A 13,652-nucleotide genomic window follows, 5' to 3' on the forward strand; every position below is an offset into this window, starting at 1 on the left:
TGGGTACCTGCAGACTGCACCGTTCTCCGGCAGGTGAGGCCGTCTTACTTACCTTCAGGCTGATGTGGTTGGTTTCATTGTTCTCCAGAGGAAAGATGCTTTCAGAAGGAATGTGAGACCATTTCTTCTGACGCAGTTCATTATCTCTTTGGTATTTTCTGCAAAAGAAATAGAGTCAGTCAACAGGTCTTAATTAGGGCCCATGCTGCTCAGCTTCTGAACAATGGGAGAAATTTAGGACCCGGGCATCTCAGACAGACGTGCGGCAAGGGAGAGTAGCCCGGTGGTGAGACTCTGTGGTCGGCAAACTGGCGAATGCTGGCCGCCAGTGGGCCTGTGAGGATTTCTGATGGGCTCTTTCATTCTTTCTTTTCATTTCACTTTCCCATGCCCTTCTCTATAATAAAGGATCTAGATTAATGACATGGAAAAATGAGGGGAAAAAAACACAAAAAAATCAAAGCCTGTAACACTGAGTTATAGGAATGTTAATTTTTAAGCCACCAGTGAATGCTCGGATTCGGAAGCCAGTTCCCCCCACTTATATGTCTCTTAATATATTTTATAAGTACACAATAAAAATATATTTTATAAATATAAAGTAAAAATACATTTTACAAATATAAAGTAAAAATATATTTTATAAATATAAAATAAATATAAATTGTCGGGCGTGGTAGCGCACGCTTGTAATCCCTGCGCTTGGGAGGCGGAGACAGGTGGATCGCGCGGGTTCGAAGCCAGCCGTGCTGGCTTAAGAGACTCTGTTTCCAAATAAAAATATATAAACAGTAGGTCTGGGAGTGTAGCCCGGAGGTAGAAGGGCTTCCAGGAACCCCGGTACCACAAAAAAAAAAAAAAAAATATATATATATATATATATATATATATATATATATGTAAATTAAAATATACATATATATGTGTATAGAGAACATGGAAATGTGCAGAGACAATGTAACAAAATTTACCTCAATTTATAAAATATTCGAACTTTGCAAGTGTTTCCTTTGATAGTATACAGGCTAGGCAGCCAGACACTGAAGAATGTCGGGCTCTGGTCTCTGCACTCCACGAAACTCGGGGCCCAACAGAGCCAACTGTCAATCATACCGAGTTAGAAGATTCCAGAAACCACGCATTTTCTTGCACAGATTGTTCTAATGGGAAACTGCAAGAATAACCCTGTTTGTTTCCTCCTGGAGAGTAGCCATGAGGAAGCCCTTTACTCTGAGACAATGGAAAATGCCTGTGGTTCTTATCTTGTGACTTACCCTTCTCTTAAGCTGACACTCACTTGGGTTTGGGTTTCTGAAGGAAATGTTGGCTTTGCCCATTCTCGACTGCGGGGCGCACTGGAAGCCATCGCCCCTGTTTCTGAGGAACCCAGCTACCAGAGCCCAGCTCTGCTGTGAGGTTGACGAACACAGTCTACCTCCTGTCCTGGAGAAACTTCAGCCCACAGGTGGCAGGCTGGGCCCTCACATTATAGAGCGGAGTGACACTCAGACCCAAGTGTGACACAGAAACCGTGGTCTGGTTTAGTAAGGAAACTCAGGGGCCTTTGTAACCCCCAGGGCTGGATGCCCCGTGTTTGACCTGCACAGACCAGGAGGTGGTTTGACAAATATTTCTCAGTCTACTGTCTCTAGCTAGGCACATAGAATACCCAAGTCAAGTAGAAAAATCCTGGGACTGATGGAGGGCCCAAGTTCTAGCCCTGGCCTCGCTCTTCACCTGGTGATATGATCTCCTCGCCTTTAGAGTTATCCCTGATGGTATTGTCTTTTTCCCATGCCAAAACAGCAGATTTGGAATAAATGGTTTCTAAAGCCTCTTCTATCCCAAATAGCATGGGGTACGAAGACTTTGCAATCTCCCACAACATACCAGCGAAAAGAGTGAAAGTGAAGTCCTGTGTGGTGGTGCATGCCTGTAATCAGCACTTGGGAGGCTGAGATAGGAGGATTAGGGCTGGGGGTATAGCTTATAGGTAGAATGCCCCAGAGTTCCATCCCAGTACCAAAAAAAAAAAAAAAAAAAAAAACAGACTATTTTTATTTGCAAAATGCTTATTATGTGTCAGTCTCTAGACATGTCCCTCTTTTTTTTTTTTTTTTTTTTTTTGGTGGTGGTACTGGGGATGGAACCTTTCTACCTCCGGGCCACACCTCAGACCTATTTTGTTTTTATTTGGAAACAGGGTCTCTTAAGCCAGCATAGCTGGCTTCGAACCTGCGCGATCCTCCTGTCTCTGCCTTCCAAGCGCAGGGATTACAAGCGTGCGCCACCACGCCCGGCTAGATATGTCCCGTTTTAATTCTCAGACAGCCCAGGGGAGGAAACCAAAGCCAAGGAACGCGCTGAGGTTGCCAAGGAACATGCTTATGACCTCACAGCGGGTGAATCACAGAGCCAGGCGCTGAGCTCGGGCGTCTGACTCCAAAGCGCCCATCTGGCCACTCAGCAGGGCTGAGCTCCTGCCAGTCAGCCATGCGCCGCCCAGAGACCCCTTCAGAAGCGGCCTGGTCCCAGCGCCTCCCTCCTCCCTCCTTGACTGACGGAGCAGGTACCTCAGCACCAGGAGGCCGGTGATCAGGAGCAGCACCACTATCCCCGTGAGGGTGAAGATGGCGATCATCAGAATCTGAGGGCCTGGCGGGAGAGACAGCAGACCCGCGTTAGCCGGGTCTTTGAGAAGAGAGCAAAGACGTTTCAGAGATTCTGGTTGTACAGTATCATTTGCGGATGGGACAAGAAAGAGCCTTCTCAAAGCTGTTTATCTTTCACCGGGCGTGGTGGCGCATGCTTGTAATCCCAGCATTCAGGAGGCTGAAATGGGAGGATTGCGGTTCACAGACAGCCTCAGCTACTACTTAGTGAGGCCCTTTGCAACTCAGTGAGACCCTGTTTCAAAAAAAAAAAAAAAAAGAATAAAAAATAGGGCAGGGGATATAGCTCGGAGATAGAATGCCCCTGGGTTCCATCCCCAGTACCACAAAACTGTTAATCTTTTATTAGTCTTTTCATTGGTAATATAAGTCCTGTTTCCTTTCCAAAGGGGAAAAAAAAACATCTGTCTGGTTTGTGCCCCCAGAAATCAGTTTAATTTCAGCTCTTCTGGCAGCCTTTACATCTCTTTTATTTCTAACAAGAATCACCAAATGCTCTAAGAACATAAAACCCAGTGAACAAATAATTGAGGTGGTGGAAGCCTGCCTGGTGTCCTTGAAACCAACATTTCTAAAGAGGTTTCATAGGTGAAGAAAAAGACAACTATGTGTGAAACACACTAGAAGAAAAGCGAGTGGAGATTATTAAATGACGGCGTGGCTGTGTGGCTCTTTCCAAGCTCTGTGGGCTGTTGGGGGAAGCCAGGGACAATGGGATCTGATTTGTTAGAACAAGGCTGTGTGGCGGTGTTGAGGAGGTGCCCCAAGTTGAGGGACTCGGGGGAGAGTCCGTGCAATTCAGGAAGATGTGGATTCAACTCGAGGGAGGACTGATTCAGTATAGAAAAACCAACAACAGTATAGAAAAAATTGGGCTGGGGTTGGGGGGGGTGTAGCTTGGAGGTAGAATGCCCCTGGCTTCAATCCCCAGTACACAAGAGGGAAAAGCACATAGGATATATTTAAATATTATTTGTCAATGTCAATTGTAGCTGGTACAGTGAGATGCACTTCCTGGACAGGAAGGTGGCCGTACTGGAAGGTCGTGGCTCCCCTGTCGGAAGAGCAAGCTGGTGGGTGCAGAATGGAATGGAATCCACACAGTGGGTAGAATGTGTAAGACTCTGGAAAACAATAGGAGTGTGGAGAAAAAGATAAGCCCCAGTACCGCAAAAGATAATAAATAAATAAATTAATTAATTAATTAATTAATAAGGAGAATCCGTGTGTGTGTACGTGTGCGTGTGCGTGTGTATGTGTGCGTGTGTGTGTGTTACTGGAGATTGAACCCAGGGGTATTCTACCTCTGAGGTACACCGCCAGCCCTATTTCGCTTTTTAAAATACTGAAACATGATCCCTCTAGGTTGCTCAAAGTCTTGCTGACTTGCTGAGGCTGGCGGCCAACTTGCGGCCCTCCTGTCTCAGCCTCCCAAGTTCTGGGATTGCAAGCATACACCACCACTTCCAGTTGGAGAATTCCTTTCTTTTGTGTGGTATAAAAAAAGACAGTGGAGCTATATGGAAAGAAATGTTATGGAATACTATGTAGCTTTGTGTAAATAATATTTACATCAAAGTAACGATGAAAACAATTAGTTGTGTCAACTCAGCGAATCAATGTATAGGTAAAGGACAAAGGACAATGATATGGTTAACAAATGCATATTAACAACCCTGAAAAATTTAAAAATACAGGTGAGTCTGAGAGGTAGAGAGGAGATGGAATAGAGATGGGAGGACCCAGCCCGTCTCCAACTTCATCTGCCCATGCAGTGTGGGCATCTCACTGCACTAACTATAATTGACATTAACAAATGATATTTAAATATATCTTACACTATTTTCCCCTTGTGTACTGGGGATTAAACCCAGGGGCATTCTACCTCCAAGCTACACACCCCAGCTCTATTTTTTATTCTTTATTTTAAAGCAGGGTTTCACTAAGTTGCAGATGACCTCACTAAGTAGCTGAGGCTGGCCACGAATCTAGATCCTCCTGTCTCAGCCTCCCAAGTACTGGAATTACAAGTGTGCACTGCGCCGGGATCCAACATTGTTCTGAAGTTGTTTGTTTAGGTTAGGCAAGTCACAGTAGTGCATTAATTCTGCAATTAAGCTTCTGCTTCCCTCTGGTGGCAGCTGTGGTCACTACAGCCTATTTAACTCAAATGCAGAAAGACATTAGAACTGAAACCTCCTATGACATTATCCTTGGCAGGGACCCTTTATGTCTCCTAATTTGACAGAGGAAGAAGCATCCACTTAGAGAAGAGAAATAAATTGGCTGAAATTAATGCAGTGTGGATTAGTGCTGAAATCCAGAGGAGAAATATACTCCCAGTCATCTGAGATTGTCATGCATTCATTTATACCACATTGAGGCGAGAGGATAGGAACAGATAATGGGCCCTGCACTTCAAAGGTGTAGTGTATAGAAAGACAACAAACAAGTGTGTTAGAAGTCAGGTGAGATAAGAGTAGAATTAAGACTACCAGGCTGAGACACTAAGAAGGAGTGAGCTTTGAGTTAAATCTTGTGCTTACAAGTTACATGGGACAGTAATAAACTAGACAGAGTGGCGTGAGTGGCCCTGTGGTGTACAGCTGTGTGATGCCTGAAGGAAGCAGGAGGAAGCGGAGTGGAGGAAGGATTTAAGAAAGAGGAGAAATGAGGCTGCAGAAGCGAGATCACAGACATACTGTGCTCTACAAGTCCCTTTGGCTCTGCTCTGCAGGTTGAGCAGAGCGGCCCGCGGGGGTGTTGGCATCCGTGTGGTGTGTGGCAGGTTCCTGCTGTCCTCTGGGGGCCGCACCGGTTGGCTTAGAGGTGGGAATATGGATGCAGGAAGGCAGCTGGACCTGTGTGCTGTGGTCCAGGGAGCAGATGCCGAGGGCTAGATGCAGATAGAACCAGGTCTGCGTTATCTCCATCACGGTATCCCAGCTGCTTAGACTAGCATCTGGCTTTAAGTAAATCTTGGTTAAATGAGCCAAAAGATAGAGATGGTGTGTTATAGTTAGATATAAAATGTCCCCGAAAGAGCTCGCTTATTAATGTTTGGAGCTGATGTAATTGAGCCATGAGGGTTGTAATCCTCATGGATTATGAGTGGATACATCCATCGCAATGGGTTTATCTGGAGTGTAGCCTGAGCCAATAATGTGGCTGGAGGTTGGGCCCAGGGGGGTTGGGCTTGGGGGTTATATATGGTTCCTCCTCCCCCTGCTCACTCTCTGGCTTCCGGCCACCATGATATGAGGAGCACAGCCCATGAACTCTCCCTCTCTCTGCCTTCCGCCGCCATGTTCTAAGATCTGCAGTCCCCGGCCTCACGTGGACTGAGCCCGAAACTGTAGGAAAATAAACCTTCTTTCCTCTAAGCTATGTGATCAGATCTTTAGATTATGGCTACGAGAATGCCAACTGGAACTGGCGTCGGCCAGCTGCTTTTCACCAACTTCTACCAGGACAACACAGCAACGAAGAGACATCACGAGCAGCGAGTCGTGTCATCTCGCTCTTGCCTGGTCCCTAGCTGTTGGTAGTACATCCTGTAATAATTATTTTCTCCTTTTCTTCTGTGGATAAGCTGGAATAGATCTAGGAATGCACTGACACTGAAGCGGTGTGCATCGGAGAAAGATGGTTCTCAAGCAGCGTAGCGGCGTCGTTAGCCTCAAAGCTCCCAGGAAGCTAAAGGTTGACCACGCTGAGAAGGGAACTGAGATCTGCAATTACAGCTGTTCCAATACCACATCGGCTGTGAAGCTGAACAGACAGGCCCATCGTGTGTCTGGAAGAGTCTCTCTGTAGACACACCATTCAGGACATGAAGGTTCTGTACACCACATCTTCAAATGCGAGACTGTGAAAGGTAAACCTCCGGAGAAGCCCACCACCTGGACTGGCTACTTTGGGAAGGTGCTCATGGGATCCACCAGCCACCTGTGCTCTCAAGCGACAGAAATGTTCAGCCAGGCAGAGCCTTTGCCATCATACACCTGCCCTTCTGTGGCCACAGAACATCCGCTTGATGTTAGCCACCGGCCAGAAGATCCCTGGTTCCTGATGGGGGCGTTTGACGGCTACTTGTACTTGTACAACCTGGACCCCCAGGAAGGCAGAGAGTGGCCCTTAGTGACACAGACGCGTGGCCCAGTGGCTGCAAAGGTGCCTATGTGCCCTGTCTCCAACAAGACTTGGTAAGGGGCAGGACTCAAGCCTCGAAGCCTACACAGACGCTCTTATTACTCAGTGGCTACCACTATTACAAATCGTAGCCTGTTTCTTTCCAGACATATTTTATATATTGCTTTACAAAGTTAGAATCTCACTAAACAGAAAGCTGTATTTTTCTATTACCTCACATCATAGTTTATCATTTAAAATTCTTTGCACGCCAGGCATGGTGATGTGCGTCTGTAACCTCAGTACTTGGGAGGCTGAGATAGGATCTCTGGTTCACACCCAGTCGTGGCAACTTAGGGAGCTTTCAACAACAAAATAAAAATAGGGGTAGGGGTGTAGCTCAGAGGTAGAATGCCTCTGGGCTTGATCACCAGTACAAAAAAAAATTTTTTTTGCTAATAATTTTTTTGTATTGGTTGCATGATGCTTCATTTTTTAATATATCATAATTTTCTAAAAAAATTACTGTTGTTTCTACTTTTCTGCATCATGGTGCATCAGTATTTATCCAAATAAAATTTTTTCATAAACATAAAATAACAGCATGGAATTAGTGATTATTATGATGAGCCTGGGCCAAGCCAGTCACACACAAAATGTCCTGAGACCTTATGGCCGAGGAGGTCCCTGCCCTGCCCGCCCAGCTGATGGTCACTGTTAGTTTTCCTGCATCTTGCTTGGGCGAAGCCCTAGCCATATTAGGGTTTTTCATGCCGCTGAGGTTTTTCCTCCGTTATCTGGAGTTCTTCTTAAACCCAATCACTCCCTGCCTTCCAGATATGAGAGAAAACGTACGACCTTCACTTTCTGTGACTGGCGAATCTCACTTAACCTTATGTTCTCTAGGTCCAGATATTTCCTCTGATAAAGAAGTAAAATCTAGAATATACAAAGAACTTAAAAGACTTAACACTAAAAAAAAAAAAGCCCCAATCAATGAGTAAGCAATTGAACTAAATAGATACTTCACAAAAGAAGATACAATGGCCAATAAATACATGAAAAAAATGTTCAACATCCTTAGCAATCAGTCAGATGCAAATCAAAACTACACTGAGATTTCGTCTAACCCAGTCAGAATGGCAATCGTCAAACCGTTTTCTATGGGATAATTTTATCAACGGGCAGGACACATTTTAAGGACACTTTGGCAAAATGAGAATAGGAATATTTCTAGTATATAGTGAAAACTATAATTCATTGTGTAGGGACGTAAAATCCATAATTACAAACCTGGCAAATTGGATCGGGACAAGAAACAGAACAGCAATTAAACATGAGCTAACTTTGCACACCGTATGGTTTACTCTTCTTATCGGGAAAATCATTTCAGGGAAAGAAAAATCACTGAGAATATCTTACCCCGGCCGGGAACATCATTAGGCAGTTTGTGGTTCTTCCAGACGAAGGTGGGATACAGATCCACAGGGGTGGTGCTATTCCTGTGGGTATCATAAGTCAGAAGAATCTTGTACTGTGCCCAGGCACAACCAGGAGAACAATGAACAGGGGGAAAAACACAATTTAGAACAACTTCTGATGAGATTGGCTGTCTTGCCCAGCCATATTTATATTTAATAATAACATTCCCCATTGGAGCAAAGTAACTGTTTACCATGTTGGAATTGGTTAGGATCTGTTGATTGGTTCATGCAGAAACATGGGCTTAAGCTCCAGACTGATCGATTCGTTTTATATTTCTTTATGACCACATACTGTACCACTAACCTCAGCCCAACACAGATACTTGGGAAATTTAGAGAACTACTTCAAAGCTTTTTTTTACCAATGTTCAAAGAGAAGCTAAGAAAGATGAAACGACTAGCTGTAAGTCGCATGGTAAATGAAATGTTGGTATTTTCCACAATAGCACGCTGCTTTGGAAAGACGTATCTTGGGAAAATGCACCGCAGCTAAAATCCTTTATATCATTTTGCTTATTTTATTTTATTATTTTTTTGTGTGAACTCAGGAGATTGAACTCAGGGGCATTCTACCTCTGAGTTACACTCTCAGCTCTATTTTATTTTTATTTTGACACAGGGTCTCACTAGGTTGATGAGAGTCTTACTGCATGCCGAGGCTGTCCTCAAACCTAAAATCCTCCTGTCTCAGCCCCTCAGGCACTGAGATTCCAAGCATGTGCCACCATGCCCGGCACCATAGCTTTTTGAGAATTAACCTGGTATTTCCAAACATATGTATCATACAGTGATGGCATTTGCTCATGGAAAAATTCAACCAAATTTGCTTTTAGAGAGAAAAGTCCAGAGAACATTTCTCACTTTGAAGAGGGGCCATGAGGCTGAGATCACATGCCGGGCCTCTCTCTGTGGGAGACAAGTACATCATTCTGAATGAAATACCTTGGAGGAGGACATAGGTGTCCCTTCAGCTTCTCTTAATGACATAGCATTGTGGGAACCTGCTTTTAAGGCATTCCCACGGAATGTATGCCAAATACAGCTGTCTACGAGAGATTTCAACATAGCGGCTAAAAAACAGCGATTACCACCCTGAAATGCTGAGTCCAAATTTCTGGACATCTTTTCTCCAGCTTTTTACATTTGCCATCGTAGATATCTGTTACAAAGCTATACACCCTCTACACTACTTAAAAACATCATAATGTTCGCACTGCAAAAATAAAATAAAAATAAATGCATGATGTTTTCTTCTTGATTCCTAGCTAGGTCAGGATATGACCTCTTACAGGAAAAAGTTGTTTACTGACTGCGTTCATAGTTTGGTGGACATAACTTTAGATGATACAAGGTTGGGTGTTTAGTTTTTATTTTTATTTTATTTTTTGTGGTACCGAGGGTAGAACCCAGGGGCTTTTCTACCTCCAGGCGATACTCCAAGACCTATTATATATATATATACACTTTATTTGGAAACGGTCTCACTAAGTAGCTGAGGCTGGCTTCGAACCTGTGCGATCCTCCTGTCTCAGCCTCCCAAGCGCTGGGATTACAAGCGTGCACTGCCACGCCCAGCTGGTGTTTAGTTTTTTAAAGGGTCAGTTACCAACCAATCTGGAGAAGTACCAGAGAGAGGGAGAGATGACCCACACCCTTTCTTTAAAGAACCTAATATATAAGTGAGGGAAAAGCCATATATAATTTAAGTAAAAGCATGGCATTATAGGGCCCTATATATGTGTGTGTCTGTGAAGGATTGCATAGTTCATGATTTTCATGGGCGTTTCGGTGGTGAGAACAGAATATTTCATTGAAATCTTCAGTTGTGGAAATGAATAAACAATTCTTAGGAAAACTTGTCATCCTTGCCTTTATAGTACACTAATATTCTGGTTCTTATATTGGTTTATGTGGGATAGTCTTATATATGTTCATCTGAGTTAGAAGTTCTACGGTTTAAAATGCGTAAGGAATGCCCCCCAAGTGTGGTGTAATTGTAAAGCTGAAATGAACGATCCGGTTCTAAACATAACTTCTCTAATTCCTAAATTGTTACCTTTCTCCCCAGTTACCCCTCCTCACACAGTTGCGTCACCCCACATTTTCTGATAAGCAGCCAGACGTACTTTGTTGGTATCCACGCAGCTATACAGCAGCACCATGGTGTTGTCAATATCGCCACTGTCGTCCAAAGTCACAGGACCCCCATAACCTGCGGCAAGATCAGAGAGCATGAGAGGCCGCTGTCTCTTGCTTGAAACCAGTTGGGTCCTGATAGAGGTTATAAAATGGTTTCAAATTGACTGAAAAGTTGTTAGCCTTCTTCACGTCTGTAGGAGAAGGCACCTGAATTTGTTCTTGATCCTAAGACTTTTGAAGGGTATTTTTATGGGAGACATTGCTTATTTTGAAGAAAAAATCTTCTTCATTGTTATTTAATAAACTCTTCAGTTATGAGGATAAATTTTTGCTAAGAATATTTCCTAACCTAGCAGCACAGTGTACAGGCTCCTGAACAATCTAACTTAGACTCTAAAAACAAAATCCCTTTGCTACTGCTTCTTGGCTTGAAGACCTTGAAAACTTTTCTTCAGTTCTCTGAATTTCGGTCTTTCATCTGTGAAATAGTAGCAATATAAGATGAACTTATGAAATGACAGTTTGCGTAAAAATAATTCAGCAATTTCACATGATTCGACATAGTAACTAACATTTATTTCGTGTTTTCTGTATACCAAGATAAGTATTTTATATGTAGCTATAATTTTATTCTTTCTGGAATCCAATAGCATAGACACTGTCATCCCTGTTTTATTGTTAATTAATAATTATTTGTTGAATTCAGAGGCATTAAGCCACTGGTTCAAGGTCTCACAGGGCGGGCAGGTGGCTAACCCAGAGCGCACTTCCTGGCTTGAAGCTTGTATTAATAGCCATTAGGACGCTTGACCCTGAGCTTGGATTCAGACATTAAGGATGCAGAGAAAGTGACCGGCAGAACTTGGGTCAATAGATGATCAGGAAGTGATTCTCCCTCCCTGCCTGCTTCTCGAGGGAGCAGAGATGGCTCTTCTTGTCATCATCACAAACCACAGCCTGGTCCAGCCCTGGTTCCCAATACCAGGCATCTTCTGTCCTCTGAAACCAAGAAGAGACCCATTGCCCTGCAAGACAAAGGTTTCCCACAGCAAGGCTTTAAGGCAAGTTAGAGGAGGCAATTATTTTTAAAAAGTATCCATAATCTCCGAATGAGATCTGAGAAATGAAAGATGGAATTTCAATTAGAGCTCATGGAAAAGGTCAGTGTCCATCCAGCCATTTGGAGGGGACTTTGTGTTTTAGGATGGTTTTGTTACCAGGGTTTTGATAATTAGAGGTTGACAGAGTCCTAGTTCCTTGAAGTACCAACAGAAAGGTAGATGAAAGCTGGGTATGGTGGCCCATGCTTGTAATCTCAGCATTTGGGAGGCTGAGACAGGAGGATCGTGGTTCACAAATGGCCTCAGCTAATACTTAGTGAGGTTCTTTGCAACTCAGTGAGACCCTGTTTCAAAATAAAAAATAAAGCCGAATGTGGTGGCACGTGCTTGTAATAACAGCATTCGGGAGGCTGAGACAGGAGGATCATGGTTCGTGGACAGCCTCAGTTAACACGTAATGAGGCTCTTTGCAACTCAGTGACACCCTGTTTCAAAATAAAGAATAAAAAATCGGGCTGGAGGTGTAGCTTGGAGGTAGAATGCCCCTGGGTTCAATCCCTAGTACTGAAAAAAAAAAAGAAAAAAAAAAAGAAAGAAAGGTAGATGGAAAGGAGCCAGAATGGAACAGCAAAGATTCCTTGCCGTGCTGGTCTCCACGTGGGGCCAGGATTTCACTGCTCAAAATGCCCCGTGCAGAGTTTGTCATAAGTACAGAACTTGAGCTGTAAGCCTGGCTCATGACACCATGAGACACTGAAAGTCTAGAGCATGAACTGGGGTCCAGGTACCCATAACAGCATCCCCCAGGTGTGTGCAGTGATGCTTACCTCCAGCTGAATTCAGAGCTCTTTACAGCTGGCCACCAATTGCCACCCCCTCACCGCTTGGTTTCCTGTAGCCTGTTCCCCAAGCCCATACTGTGCTGTGCTGTTGTTCACTCTTAGGGACCCCTACCTTGAAACGTGAGGTTCCTGAAAGCATGAGCAAATTTGGAAGTGGTAAGAGGTTCTCCATTGTCGAGGAACAGCTTCAGCATGTGCCCAAACAGCAAGACTCCATCCAGGTAGGCAAGAGCAAAGTCACTGTTTCCCTGAGTAAGAAAGAAAGATCCTAGAATGAGCCCACAAGACAGAGTCTGGTCTTGAGCTTGCAGCCAAACGTCCTTGGGATAACCGGAAAGATAAAGGGTCATTGGGGGAGTTGGAAAGATGTATTAAGGAGGTCTCTGAAAACCCCCTTGGGCAGTGTTCTTTGTTATCTCACATCACAGGTCTGCCTTCTCTTGGGGTTGGTTAAGCAAGAACACTGTCTGGAGGAGAAAGAACCTACAAGCAGTTGTCCTTCCTTCTCGTGAGGATACAATTCATGACATAGGTGGGAGAATTAACATCAAGCATTTCCATGCTTCTTAGATTTTATATAGAAATAATATTTACCAATAGATTAATGTTATTAAAGTGCAAAAAAGAAAACAAAAGCCTGTCTTTCAGTGTATCCTGAAGATGGCATGAGCTTAGACCAGGTGATACCACTGAACTTGTGGAGAGTTCTGGTTGACTATGCCTTCGGGCTCCAGATATCTGCCCTGGGCAGACATGGAGAGGGCTGGCAACCCTCCCTCCTCTGCCTCTGTGGCTGTTGTGTGGTAATCTTCACAGAACAGGGCTTAGAGTTAAAGGCTCTTTTTACCCCAAGCCCAAGTGTGTTTTGACCTCAGGCCTTTTCAACTACCCAACCTGTTAAGAATCACACTTTTGCCAGAGCTGAGAAGGAGTGCAAGTTCTATGCACCAGAAGTATATTCACTCCCAGTACTTGGGAGGCTGAGACAGGAGGATTGCAGGTTCAAGGACAGCTTCAGCAAGTAGTGAGACTTTCATCAACCTAGTGAGACCATGTTTCAAAAATAAAATAGAGCTGGGGGTAGAGCTTGGAGATAGAATGTCCCTGAATTCAATTCCCAGCACTCCTCCCCCCCAAAAAAGAAGTATATTCGCTTGAAAATATACAAAGGAAAAACAAGATGCCCTTTTTTATTTCAGTTTCTTTTGGTGAAATAATTATTTCATGAGATGAAAAGAATCCAGTTGAGATAGTTAAGATCCAGCCTCAAAACAGTTTGGCGCTCCTAATTTTGGCAGGGCCATATATTAGAAGGCTAAGAAT

General features: G+C 44.0%; 1 protein-coding gene across 3 annotated transcripts in view; it reads right to left on the bottom strand.

The window, feature by feature from the left end:
* The window catches only part of GUCY2C (guanylate cyclase 2C), a gene marked incomplete at both ends in the record, with an annotated part of 71,632 nt that overhangs the window by 37,180 nt on the left and 20,800 nt on the right, over window positions 1-13,652 (bottom strand). For 2 of the 3 annotated variants that reach the window (XM_080705278.1, XM_080705277.1), the window contains 5 exons: window positions 53-158; window positions 2,574-2,655; window positions 8,226-8,337; window positions 10,414-10,499; window positions 12,442-12,577. In XM_080705278.1, the coding sequence (XP_080561404.1) occupies window positions 53-158; window positions 2,574-2,655; window positions 8,226-8,337; window positions 10,414-10,499; window positions 12,442-12,577 (522 nt within the window). The remainder of the gene's footprint in view (window positions 1-52; window positions 159-2,573; window positions 2,656-8,225; window positions 8,338-10,413; window positions 10,500-12,441; window positions 12,578-13,652) is intronic. The other variant, XM_080705279.1, reaches the window with a different exon arrangement.

Source organism: Muscardinus avellanarius (genome assembly GCF_963383645.1).
Source record: "Muscardinus avellanarius genome assembly, chromosome: 11".
Lineage (NCBI taxonomy): Eukaryota > Metazoa > Chordata > Mammalia > Rodentia > Gliridae > Muscardinus > Muscardinus avellanarius.